This window comes from Watersipora subatra, chromosome 1, assembly GCF_963576615.1.
Source record: "Watersipora subatra chromosome 1, tzWatSuba1.1, whole genome shotgun sequence".
NCBI classification, from domain to species: domain Eukaryota; kingdom Metazoa; phylum Bryozoa; class Gymnolaemata; order Cheilostomatida; family Watersiporidae; genus Watersipora; species Watersipora subatra.
In genome coordinates, this window is record NC_088708.1 from 1112256 (window position 1) to 1125107 (window position 12852).

General features: G+C 36.7%; 1 protein-coding gene across 1 annotated transcript; it reads left to right on the forward strand.

Annotated features, from left to right (window-relative positions):
* The first annotated feature begins 219 nt into the window (after positions 1–219).
* On the forward strand, positions 220–12852 carry LOC137385741 (serine/threonine-protein phosphatase PP1-alpha catalytic subunit). Its single transcript, XM_068072282.1, has 7 exons — positions 220–355; positions 1078–1209; positions 2487–2717; positions 2849–2953; positions 4984–5207; positions 7760–7894; positions 12099–12852. The coding sequence occupies exons 1-7, from the start codon at positions 301–303 to the stop codon at positions 12207–12209; spliced, it is 993 nt and encodes a 330-aa protein (XP_067928383.1). The 5' UTR covers positions 220–300; the 3' UTR covers positions 12210–12852.

Consider the following 12852-nt stretch of genomic DNA (forward strand, 5'->3'; position numbering starts at 1 on the left):
TAGTCACTAGAAAAGTATGTCACCGGTCTAACGGTTTTGTATAGGAGTTGTGTCCACAGCTATTCTATTTCGTGAAATGAGCGTAATGTAGTGGTATTTTGGTTTTGAAGTTTTTGTTGGGTGTTTTAAACTTTTGTTAACTACAAAAAAAATTAATCCAGAACATTTTGTGTTGCGCAAAATCAAAAGTTGCTAGCAAACAATGCGGACCCGAGTTGTCTCTTACTTTCGTAGTTTCCGCCATTTTGATTGGGAAGTGTATTATATATCAAACAGAGTATATTCACCAGTCCGTTGCAAATGGCCGACTCAGATAAATTAAGTATAGACAGCATTATCGCAAGACTTTTGGAAGGTATGTGTACACCAAATTGATTTTATTCAGAGAACCTTTGCAGTTGAGCTTGCACCTGTTGAAGCGGCTTCGTCTTCCATCAGTTGTGATTTTGTTCCTCAGCGCTTGCTCACGAACATGCTCTGAAATTAGTTATCACAGATTTCAACATGCTTTCTAAAAGTTTTTAGTTAATAACATATTGGGCTATTGTTATAGTAATCGACTGTTAAGTTTATGAAAATTTTTAAGAATGTAATAATATAGAGGTATGTGAATTATGGACAACTAGTATTAATAACATGTTAATAACATTCTCCCCTTGCTTGCTTTGTGTTATTGTTAAGGAAAACGTTTGTTACTGTAATATCACAAATTTTCGTGTCTGTATATACGCTGAGCTTGGTGTTTTGCTTGCAATGCCTTTTATGGTATTTCCATGTACGACGCTTATTCAATGTCATTACCTACCTGGTACTTTATATGAGTGTATTGTTTGCTAGTCGATATTCAATTCGTTCTTCAAATCAGCTGTTGCACATATTTTTCTGTTGTATTTTATGTCATTAACCAGTTTGCAACATTCTGATAACAGGTAATCGGTTAAACCCGAAAACACAACTTAATATTGTTTCAAATGACCAATTGATTCGGAAATATGTTTCCAGTTGTGAATAAAAATAACCCAAAGCTAATAAATCATTTATATTCTGTTTCATCGGTTTTATGCATTTGTGTTGTAGTGAGAGGTTCTAGGCCAGGGAAAAATGTTCAGCTTACTGAAGCAGAAATTAGAGGTCTTTGTTTAAAGTCAAGAGAAATTTTTCTCAGTCAGCCCATTCTTCTTGAGCTGGAAGCGCCTTTAAAAATATGTGGTAAGCTAATATTGCTGTTTTTCGCTGTGGATATTATAGCCATGTTTTCGCAATGCTTGGGCTATAGTTCAATGTATAGCAGATATGAATATTTTTCAATAACATTTATGTATTCATATATCTGACTGAATCTGTCCACTTAAAACCCGCTAGTTTTTTTGGCGCACCTGATAGGCCTATTCATATAGTAGTTTCTCATTTTTTATATATCTCTTAATGTAGTATTTCAAAGTCAGCGGAATCTAGTTGATAGTGAACCAATATGCGTTGCGTTGGTTGTGCATGTATAATTTCAATCCTTACTTTCTAGGATAGTACTTAAAAAATATCGAAAAACAGAATCTATATATAATTGTTATATTAAATTTTACTTCATCGTTTACATATCGATGAATAAGATTGCTGTATTGTTCATTACAATGTAAATTAGATTTGTTAAATAAAGTGAAACATTGTAGTTGCGTAAAAATAATAAAGAATGTTTGTAAATCTACGCATGTAGCATAGCAATAATTCTAAAAACAGATTATACAGTTGTTATATAACAACTGTTATTACAATATCTCTGTTATTATAACAGAGATCTAAACGGATTGGTCTGTCAGCTGTAAAGGTCAAGTTATAAATGAGTTTGCTGTTCTGGTAGTGAGCAAAATCTAAAACCTATTTCGTTTACTACAGCAACAATGTTGAGCAAGCCACTTGAATGACACGGAGCTAATGTTACCATAAACTTATAGTATGGCAGGTAGACCCACCTTGCTATGTTATTATCGTAGAAAATGTTGTCATTATTAATATTTCTCAACACTGATTTTATTTGGTTATTTCGAATTAAAATGCAGGTGTCAACAAAACTGCATGATATCTAAAAACCAATGTTCATTTATTCATGTGCAAGAAAAGCCTATAATTTGTTGATTTAACTCCAAGCGAATATACTAGTATACTATATAATTTAGGTAACATAGAACCAAACAATGTGAAGAATAACTGCGTAACAAACAAAGTACGTTGGAAATTCCTGTGTATGTTGAAACAAACATTTGCTATAATTTTGGATCATATGTCAAACATTTTATATGTAGAGGTGATCGTCTGTCTAGGTTTAACTCTAGTTGATTTTCTTCTTCACCATTGTCTATATATTATAAGGTGCTAGATTAATAAGTGTGCATTAAAACTAGACAGACGGGTTTTGGGGTTTAAAACCGCCTATAGTTGCTGTATTGCTATTTCTATGTTCATCTTGTTACGTTATATTTGGCTTGATGTAGGCGACATCCATGGCCAGTACTATGACCTGTTGAGATTGTTCGAGTACGGAGGGTTTCCACCAGAGAGCAACTATCTCTTCCTTGGAGATTACGTAGACAGGGGAAAGCAATCTCTAGAAACCATTTGTCTCCTGCTGGCTTACAAGATCAAATATCCAGAAAATTTCTTTCTGCTAAGAGGAAATCATGAATGTGCCAGCATTAACAGAATTTACGGTTTTTATGACGAGTGTAAGGATTATTATCGTTATTGCCTTCTCTAAACAAAACCCATTGTAAATGTTTGACCTTGTTTATAGTAACTTATCACTTACCCACGCAACACTTAACACTTATGCAGTGGCATTTCTCTTATTCTTTAGGTAAAAGACGGTACAGTATTAAACTGTGGAAAACTTTTACAGACTGTTTCAACTGTCTACCCATAGCTGCCATCATAGATGAAAAGATCTTTTGCTGTCATGGAGGTTTGTTCCCTAATTACTGCAAGTTACCTCTGGTCATGACTGATGTTTGTAATGAGTCGGCATACTTCATACCAGAGTACATCATACTGGTATACATCATACCTGTATACATCGCACCTGTATACATCGCACCTGTATACATCGCACCTGTATACATCGCACCTGTATACATCGCACCTGTATACATCGCACCTGTATACATCGCATCTGTATACATCGCACCGGTATACATCGCATCTGTATACATCGCATCTGTATACATCGCATCTGTATACATCGCATCTGTATACATCGCATCTGTATACATCGCATCTGTACACATCGCACCTGTATACATCGCACCTGTATACATTGCATACCGTACACATTGTACTTGTATACATTGTACCTGTATACTTTGTACGCTGTATACTTTGTACGCTGTATACATCGTACCTGCGTACATCATAGCTGTATGCATTGTACCTATATTCATTGTATACCGTATACATTGTACCTGTATACATTGTATGCTGTATATATCATACCTGTGTGCATTGTACCTAAATACATTGTATACTGTATACATCGTATCTGGGTACATTGTACCCTGTATACATTGTACCCGCATACATCCACCTAGATGCAATGTACCGGCGCACATCATAAAGGTATTTATCATACCCCTGTGTATGTATTTTAATTCAATTGCTCTGTTTGTCTTTCAATATGTTCAGTACCATTTAATTTCGATATGTCCAGTACCATCTAATTTCGATATGTTCAGTACCATTTAATTTGGATATGTTCAGTACCATCTAATTTGGATATGTTCAGTACCATCTAATTTGGATATGTTCAGTACCATATAATTTGGATATGTTCAGTACCATCTAATTTCGATATGATCAGTACCGTTTAACTTGGATATGTTCAGTACCATCTAATTTGGATATGTTCAGTACCATCTAGTTTGGACATGTTCAGTATGATCTAATTTGGATATGTTCAGTACCATATAATTTTGTAATATAATCAGCTAATGCATGTATTGTTACTAGCAAAACTCTGTGTTGAAGAATTTGCTGATCAGCCTCAAGTCTTAATAGATTGTTCCGCTGTCTCAGGATTATTCTATTCTTGTCTTGCTAATCAATAGTTATACGATGTGTTGCTATGTCTAGCATTTGTTTGTGAGGATGCAGATGCTGGACACGGTATTTCCCCCACTGCTTCACCCAGTTTGTATTACCTGGTATCTACTTAGTGCAGGTTATTCACACTCCTTAGTAGTTGAGTTATCTCCCCCACTGCTTCACCCAGTTTGTATGGCCCGCTATCTACTTAGTGCAGGTTATTCACACTCCTTAGTAGTTGAGTTATCTCCCCCACTGCTTCACCCAGTTTGTACGGCCCTGTATCTACTTAGTGCAGGTTATTCACACTCCTTAGTAGTTGAGTTATCTCCCCCACTGCTTCACCCAGTTTGTACGGCCCGCTATCTACTTAGTGCAGGTTATTCACACTCCTTAGTAGTTGAGTTATTTTCCCCCACTGCTTCACCCAGTTTGTATGGCCCGCTATCTACTTAGTGCAGGTTATTCACACTCCTTAGTAGTTGAGTTATTTTCCCCCACTGCTTCACCCAGTTTGTACGGCCCGCTATCTACTTAGTGCAGGTTATTCACACTCCTTAGTAGTGACTATTTCTCTTAGCTAATGCCACAGCGTTTATCTCTCAATACTCGTGCCTCTGAGTCATTGTACATGTCGATGGTTGCTTCTAGCCTCCCATTTGTTATGAGCCGCGTGCAGAGTCAATAGCGACAGGCTATCAATCAATACTCCATTCGCGGCGCATGGTGGGTGTTAGTTACATGTTTCCCTATAGCTACTGTTGCTGCGCCTTAGCATTAACACCGAATGATTAGGTGATATAAAACTAAGACTGTTCAGGCGTGAATAAGATGTGCAGGAGGAGAAATGTCTGACAACTGTGAGCTAGCTCACTCGGCCATACAGCTGCATCGCTTAGATGTGGATTGTTTTAGGTTTGAGTCCAGACTTGCAGTCCATGGAGCAAATAAGGCGAATAATGCGCCCGACTGACGTGCCAGACAACGGATTGCTATGCGATCTCTTGTGGAGTGATCCAGACAAAGAAACGATGGGCTGGGGAGAAAACGATCGCGGTGTTTCATTCACATTTGGTGCTGAAGTAGTGGCCAAGTTCCTACACAAGCACGACTTGGACTTGATATGTAGAGCTCATCAGGTGGGGTAACTGCTTTAGACTCCTCTGTACGGGCCTCATTAACCAAACCTTTTTATGGTCTGCTTTTCTCAGTTGTCTATTTTTGATTAGTGATAGACACTAAGCCTTCAATGCTTTTGCAATTCACTTGCCATACGATAGTTGCCAGATAACCTAATTTTTTGTTGTATGGCTCAACAATAAGCGAAATAACTTTCCTATTTTCAATGTTTAAAGCGAACAAGCATAGGTTTAATAGCTGTAGGCTTCAAATGCTCTAGAGATTATAGAGCTTTGATAATTGCTACTTTTCTGCTACAGAACTTTTTACATTGCACCTCAGATTATCGGACTTAAATTTGCTAAACATTTTCCGGGCATCTATGTCTCTTTGCTGTACAGTTTCCACGCATCTATGTCTCTTGTCTGAACATTTTCCATGCATCTATGTCTCTTCGCTATACAGTTTCTACGCATCTATGTCTCTTTGCTGTACAGTTCCCACGCATCTATGTCTCTTTGCTGTACAGTTTCCACGCATCTATGTCTCTTTGCTGTACAGTTTCCATGCATCTATGTCTCTTTGCTGTACAGTTTCCACGCATCTTTGTCTCTTTGCTGTACAGTTTTCAGCAATGTGAAAGCTAAAGCCAAAGAAAGAACTGTTTGCAGCAATGAAAATCTGCAGTATATGGCACTGCTTCAAAGTCAATATTACTTTGGTAGAACCGTAAAAAACCTGCAATTAACATGTTTAATTTAATGGTTCAAATAAAAGATGCAAATTGAAGGAAAATGTAGAAGTTGTGACTGGCTACATTTACATTTTCTGCTCGTTGTCACCACCTGAGTTGTATTATTGCTGCCAAAATTAACTATTGTATATCCTCATTTATAGGCCGACTTTAGAACGCCAACAAGTTACCAAATTAAGGGGTCCGGCTTAAATGCGTGTAACTCTGATTGAAAGCTAACGGAATGACATTACGCTAACTTAATTTCAACAACTACAACTCGAACCATGCTAAGCATGTAGCTGTTAGCTTTTTACTTACAGTTTGTTTTATACAGCGCTGACATGCATTTGAAGAAAAGCCGCACGTATATATTCATTGAAAACATGTAACGAAACCGGTGCATTTAGCCTTTTTCTGTCCAGCGTTATTTCTCATGGTAAGGGAATGCACACTAGTGTTGGGCCGGTATCTAATTTAGTGCCGGATCGGATATCCTTGCACATTTTTATCGGTTTTTCCGGTGTCGGTATCCTCGGTATTTACCATCTTCGGTATCCTTTGCCAACTAAGAAAGTTCGGTATTGTCGGTACTATTGTTCGGTATGTGGTTATCAGTGTGTCTTTAAATGGTTTAAACTTTAAATCATAACTGTCTCGAACAATTTTTATCGTTGTGCAAAAAGTAGCCTGTGCAAAAAACATTCTTTAGTCAGCAGTATATTGTTACGGCAAAGAGACTCCTTGTTTTAGAAAGCCAACAAAGAAAGATGGAAATATAATTTTCATGATAGATGTTTTTATTGTTTATTCTATTAAAAATATCGTTATTGATACAAACGTTATGTATAATAAAGAACAGATAGATAATGGCAATGGGTTCTCTTTGTTAAATATACTGAAACAGTTTTAAAAAAATCTTACTATCACATATTGTAATCAGGTAATGTAATCACATAATTATACGCAGTCCAATTAGAGTCCAGTCCCGTTAGAGTCTTTATACGTCCTCTCATCTGTGTAGAACTCCCAAACCTTCGAGGCTGGTGGCATTATCAATGTAACGTAATATAATAGTAAATACAGTAAGCGTGGAAATTTTCGTTGAATTTGTTCGCCAATGCATGCTGAGATTGGCATGTTCGTCATGAAGATTTTAAAAATCTCTACGGATATCCGTATAACCATATACCGATAGGCTTTTACGGATAAATACCGATCATATCAAACTGGCCGCGGATACCTAGCTGACACCGAAAATGATTGGTTTCCTCTGATACCGAGAATCCCTCGGTATCGGTAAGAGCAGATAACCCAATATCGGCCCAACACTAATGCACACCCACAGATACAGAAGTTCAGATTCTAGTTTTCAGATTCTGAGTCTAAGATTCAGAAGTTGGGTCAAGTTAAATGTTCTAGATGGTAATAGTTTGTTGGTCATTCCTCAAAAAATTGCTTATTAACAATTTGGGATCAATAAAGCTGTTAGCGGTGTCTTCTAAGGAAATGATTTAGGAGCGAGTGAATATTAAGAGAACTGTTGTTGATATGTTCTCATGATTAACAGACGACTCCATTACATATGTTATTCATAGAGTAATTCATAGATCAATCTATTATATGGGTAGTTCATAGATCAATCAATTATATGGGCAATTCATAGAGTAATTCATAGATCGATCTATTACATGGGTAATTCATAGAGTAATTCATAGATCGATCTATTATATGGATAATTCATAGAGTAATTCATTGATCGATCTATTATATGGGCACTTGGTTACAATTGTGAGCAAGATGACTTTGGATTTGCACAATGCACTCTACTTCATGCAGGTGGTAGAGGATGGATATGAGTTCTTCGCCAAGAGACAGTTGGTCACACTCTTTTCTGCTCCCAACTATTGTGGCGAGTTTGACAATGCTGGGGCAATGATGAGTGTAGATGAGACGCTGATGTGCTCGTTCCAGGTACATACGTCTTCTACATGTACAAAAGTTTACAGGAGATTATCGATATACAGTGAAACTCGGATAACTCGCCCTCGGATATCTCGAACACATGGTTAACTCGAACGGATTTGTTTGGTCCGTTCCCACACAATGATAAATTGCTTTAGATAACTCGACCTTAACTTCGTTAACTCGAACAGTTTTTTTGCCCAACGGCTACTATGACAGTTGTTATCGCTTTAGAATATAACTTCATTCCATGCCATAGAGATAAACAACAACTTTTAGTAGTTCTTAGGCGTCATGATTACCACTATCGGCAAAATATTTTCGTTAACAACTTTTTTAAAGGTTTGCAAAAAATCAAATTTTACCAAACATCCGCTTGGGGATAGCCCTCCGCAAGCAAGGAGAAACCAGGTAACCTTCAGATAAACTTGAAGAAAAATCGGCAAAACTGGTTTTTGTTAAAACGCTCAAAAGAAAATTATGCCTTTTTTCTGAGAGTTTCAACTACGATCAGGTTTTGCCTATTTTAATCTGAAAACGTCCTGGCAGGCACATCACCTAAAACAAACAAACGAATCTCAAGTAATAAAAGGAAAATATTTATACTTTCTGATAAAAATTGTTAAAACATTACATGAGAGGTCCCTTAACTTGCAACAAGCAATCAATGCTTTTGATTTATATATAGTTTGTATATGTACTGATAAATACAATAATACATGCATTTGTGACAGTGTTCTCATAACTTGAACGCTCTGATAACTCGAACACTTTCTCTCGGTCTCGTGAAGGTCGAGTTAGCCGAGTTTCACTGTACTTATATACAGTGTTTGTCTGTGGTGTGTCCAGATATAGCGATCAAGTTTTAGGAATAGAAAATCCACTCATCACTGAATTTGAACTAGGAATCTCCAGGTTGGCCGACAGGCGAGTCTATCCACTAGGCCAAACGTCTACCTTTCTAAATGAGTAATTACAAAGGAGTAATGGTGGCCATACTCATTACAACTGCCAATCCTTAATGCCGATTGGTTAAAATAGCACGCTTCAGCTAGCAAGTTTGAGGATCATGATTGTGTGAAAGATCATGGCGCAATATTTTTTCCTAATGCTGGCTCAAGCTATAATAACTTAATTCTTATTATAGTAAAGATTTAGACTAGTTTATGTTACTCAAATTCATCGGTCGATGAAGAAACCTATCCAATTAAAACTAAGTTTTCTGTATAAAAATCTGTTCATTACCCGTGCAATGGCGGGCATTCAGATATTGTAAATAATCTATATATATTGTAAATATATAATGAAGGTTCTTCGTACGAAAATTAGTCAATCGAAAACATTGCTATTTGTGACGTCTTACTAGACTGGCGTTGTGTTGGCTGATGTATTAGTCAGTATATTGATATGGAACTAATAGCCTGTGAATATGGAATATCATTCAATATTATATCTAAGTATCGGTTGCCCGTTATGTCTCCCTTGAAGGTTGACTTGCAACAAAATTCACATTACAGTTATTTGGTATCAAAAGATTCAGTATGTCTTATTTTGCTGTGTTGTATGTGCAAAATATGTGGAAATGTGATTACAAGCTTTTAAAAGCTCAAAAACGAACAGTTAATCGCCGACATCACGAGACCGCCGTAGATTAGAATCTCTTTCCAAAACTGCTCAAATGGGACGTAGTTATACAAGATGGCTTCTGTTTACACTTTCACGCAACCTCATTCGTCGAAATATCTTCACAAATATACTTCACGCATTCAATAAAACCATGTTTATTATTCTTACGCATCTATTTCATCGTCATTGTAATGCTGTCATTTTGAGCACTGATATCTCAAAACCTACTGTAAAAGTTCGTTTAATTTTTTAACCTTAGCTCGAAGGAGTGCATATCATCCTCTGATAAACCTGACGAGCCTGTTGGTCACCTGATAGTCGAAAAATGCTGCAGAAATTATTCGCGTTGTTTGGCAGGAAGTATATGTCACATGATCAGATTACGATTTGACCAAGCCGAAACAAAACTGTAAACTAGCGAGCGTCTATATTTGGTAAGGGCTCTTCGGTAAAACCTTAAGTGTTTGTCATAAACTAGTGCTGCGAGAAGTTTTATCTTGAGCCTTTTATTGGTCTTTCAGTTTACGTGAGAACATCACGTGTCAAAACAATAACCAAATGTAATGACTATGTCAGAGAAATAAGCTGATTTCAATCTACGGCGGTTTCGTGATGGCGTGTGAATTTTATTTCAAGTCAACCTTTAAAACCCCTTAAAACACATCATTCTTTTTATATTCAGTAACTTGTTTTTGTTGTCTAGCACATCCAGACATATCAAATTATTTTACAGCTGTAATATCAGTATAATGTTCGTAATTCTGGCTATTATAGAACTTCGTATGTTTTTTCTTGACAAGATTATCAATGGATGAGATGGCAGGATAATAAGACGGTGTCTAGGAATACTTGTCCCAGCCCCGTTCTATCTAATCTATATGATTGAACTGTTTGCACTTTAGCTTTGCTAGTGATGAATTCTATGGCCAATATACTCAACACTGAGTCTCAATTTGAACTTAAATGCTGAATCCATCGATTTAACCTCTCACTCTACTTGTAAGGGAAATAATTTATGCTATTACTTGCTAAATGTGTACTAGAGCTTCCTCATCATAGATTTTCTATTTCATAAACATGACTTCTTTTTTTAGTGTAATGGAATTTAGGATAATTATTTTAACTAAACGTAACATATATAATACAAAATGCTAAATCATCTCTACTTGTCCTTAGTTTTTAGTTTGATGTTGATCACTCCTACCAATTACTATGGTCGACTAACCTTTGTCGATCTTACCAAAGAGAATTGCTGTCGTTTACTTTTCTAACCAATAACAATGCAGGGCAGAATGTCATATGGTTCTGTGCTATTAGACTCAAGTGATTGCATGTATTGCGAATCAGTTGCTCAAAAATTTTACTGCAGACTATTAGCTAGAGCACATAGCTCTAAGTCTCTGAATGTCATGGTGCGGAAGGTGTTATATAAAGTTGAAGCAATGGTTAAACAGGCCTTTTTAGTATTCAAATATCTACCTTGCCTTAGAACTAATGCCTTAGAAAGAATGCCTTAGAACTAATTCCTTAGAACTAGTGCCTTAAAACTAATTCCTTAGAACTAATGCCTTAGAACTAATGCCTTAGACCGAATGCCTTAGAACTAATGCCTTAGACCGAGCGCCTTAGAAGTAATGCCTTAGAACTAATGCCTTAGAATTAATGCCTTAGAACTAATGCCTTAGAACTAATGCCTTAGAACGAATGCTTTAGAACTAATTCCTTAGAACTAGTGCCTTAAAACTAATTCCTTAGAACTAATGCCTTAGAATTAATGCCTTAGAACTAATGCCTTAGACCGAATGCCTTAGAACTAATGCCTTAGACCGAGCGCCTTAGAAATAATGCCTTAGAACTAATGCCTTAGAACTAATGAATGCACTGCTTTCACATTAGTTTTTTTTAGTCAACCTTGTCTATGCTTATGAAATATTAGTTAAGTAACAAACGTTTACTTTAATAAGTTGGCGGATGTTTTACTCACATGAGACTTTTTGGCCTTTGTAGTATTAAAACTCGGAGTGTTGCACTTGCGATGATTCTAGCGTTTTCTATCGTATCACTGTTGTTTCTTTTTAAGAAACATATTGAACTGCCAGTGCGTATCATTTATACCTATACATAGGCTATATATATGTAGGTCTGTACATATACATAAAATATTGCCCTGGCTGTGATAAAAATGCGTTATTAGCTTTTTAGGAATGCTTATTGCACAATCGGTGGGCCAAGAGAGGCAAGTGCAAATCTAATTTCAACTAGAATTTGTGCTTGAAAATAGAAGTTGTGACATATTGGAAATTATAAGGTTACTCAAGGATGTGAGCAACCGCCTGTTGGAATGAGCAGGACTGAGTGTTCTGTGCTGCTATTATCTCCTTATTCCATTCTTATCAATCTAGCTGTTAGTGATGCACTTGCCAGCGTTGTGCACAATTCACCTTCTTGTTTCCTCGACCGTCACCTCCTTGCTTGTCAAAGATGACTGTCATTAGATAAGACTCCATCATAAGGGTCACACCAGCATGAGCACAAGAGAGTGAACTATTTGTTAACCTTGTTGATAGTATTTATTTCTGTTATCTAGATCCTCAAGCCTGCAGATAAAAAGAAGTTGGGATTTGGCACACTAAGTGGCCAGGGTCGTCCTCTCACTCCGCCCAGAAACGCGGCTCAACAGCAGAAAGGCAAAAAATAGGCCGGATTGCCAGACCACGCACTCTACACTTCCTAAACAAAATGGCAATGATGAAAGGCATATTTACGATGCATTGTATAGATGTCACAGTTGCGTTGTTTTGTCCAGCCTTGACAAAATACCTAGCAAAATCGTACAAGGTTTTTAGCCTTTACGATCCTTTAGGAGTATCGTGTATCTGCTAGAAATTTTAACTTTTCATGGTCATACGCGATGCTACAGAGCCTACTTGATGTAACAACAGCTCCTGTGCATTTCTTGATAGATGATCTCTGAATTGGTTGAAACAGCAACTGAAGCAAGCTTTTTTCGTCATTTTTGCATATTTTCTAACTCGATCATAACATCGAGTTATATATGTTTACGAGTCCGGTTTCATATATACCGTATATAACATTAATAGTTAATCTTAGCTGCTTTTGTAAATATTGCTGAGATAAATGTCTTTCTGGAATGTAATAGTATTTTGGTTAGATTGTCGGCTGGCTCACACCTCTCACACTCTTGCAGTAACATGGAGATGATTGAAAGTATCATTGAAGTAAAGCTCTTTGTCTCGTAATAGCAGTTTCTAGTAGTAATTTAATAGATAAAATGGTTTCCAACTTTTCCTTTATCTAATAATTAATAGTGATGAATTGTA

Excerpts from the sequence above, each read along its gene's own strand:
- LOC137385741 (XM_068072282.1), top strand. The coding sequence starts at position 301 with ATGGCCGACTCAGATAAATTAAGTATAGACAGCATTATCGCAAGACTT. Across the intron at positions 2,718-2,848 it reads TTACGGTTTTTATGACGAGT|GTAAAAGACGGTACAGTATT; the intron begins GTAAGGATTATT and ends CTTATTCTTTAG. Across the intron at positions 2,954-4,983 it reads GATCTTTTGCTGTCATGGAG|GTTTGAGTCCAGACTTGCAG; the intron begins GTTTGTTCCCTA and ends GGATTGTTTTAG.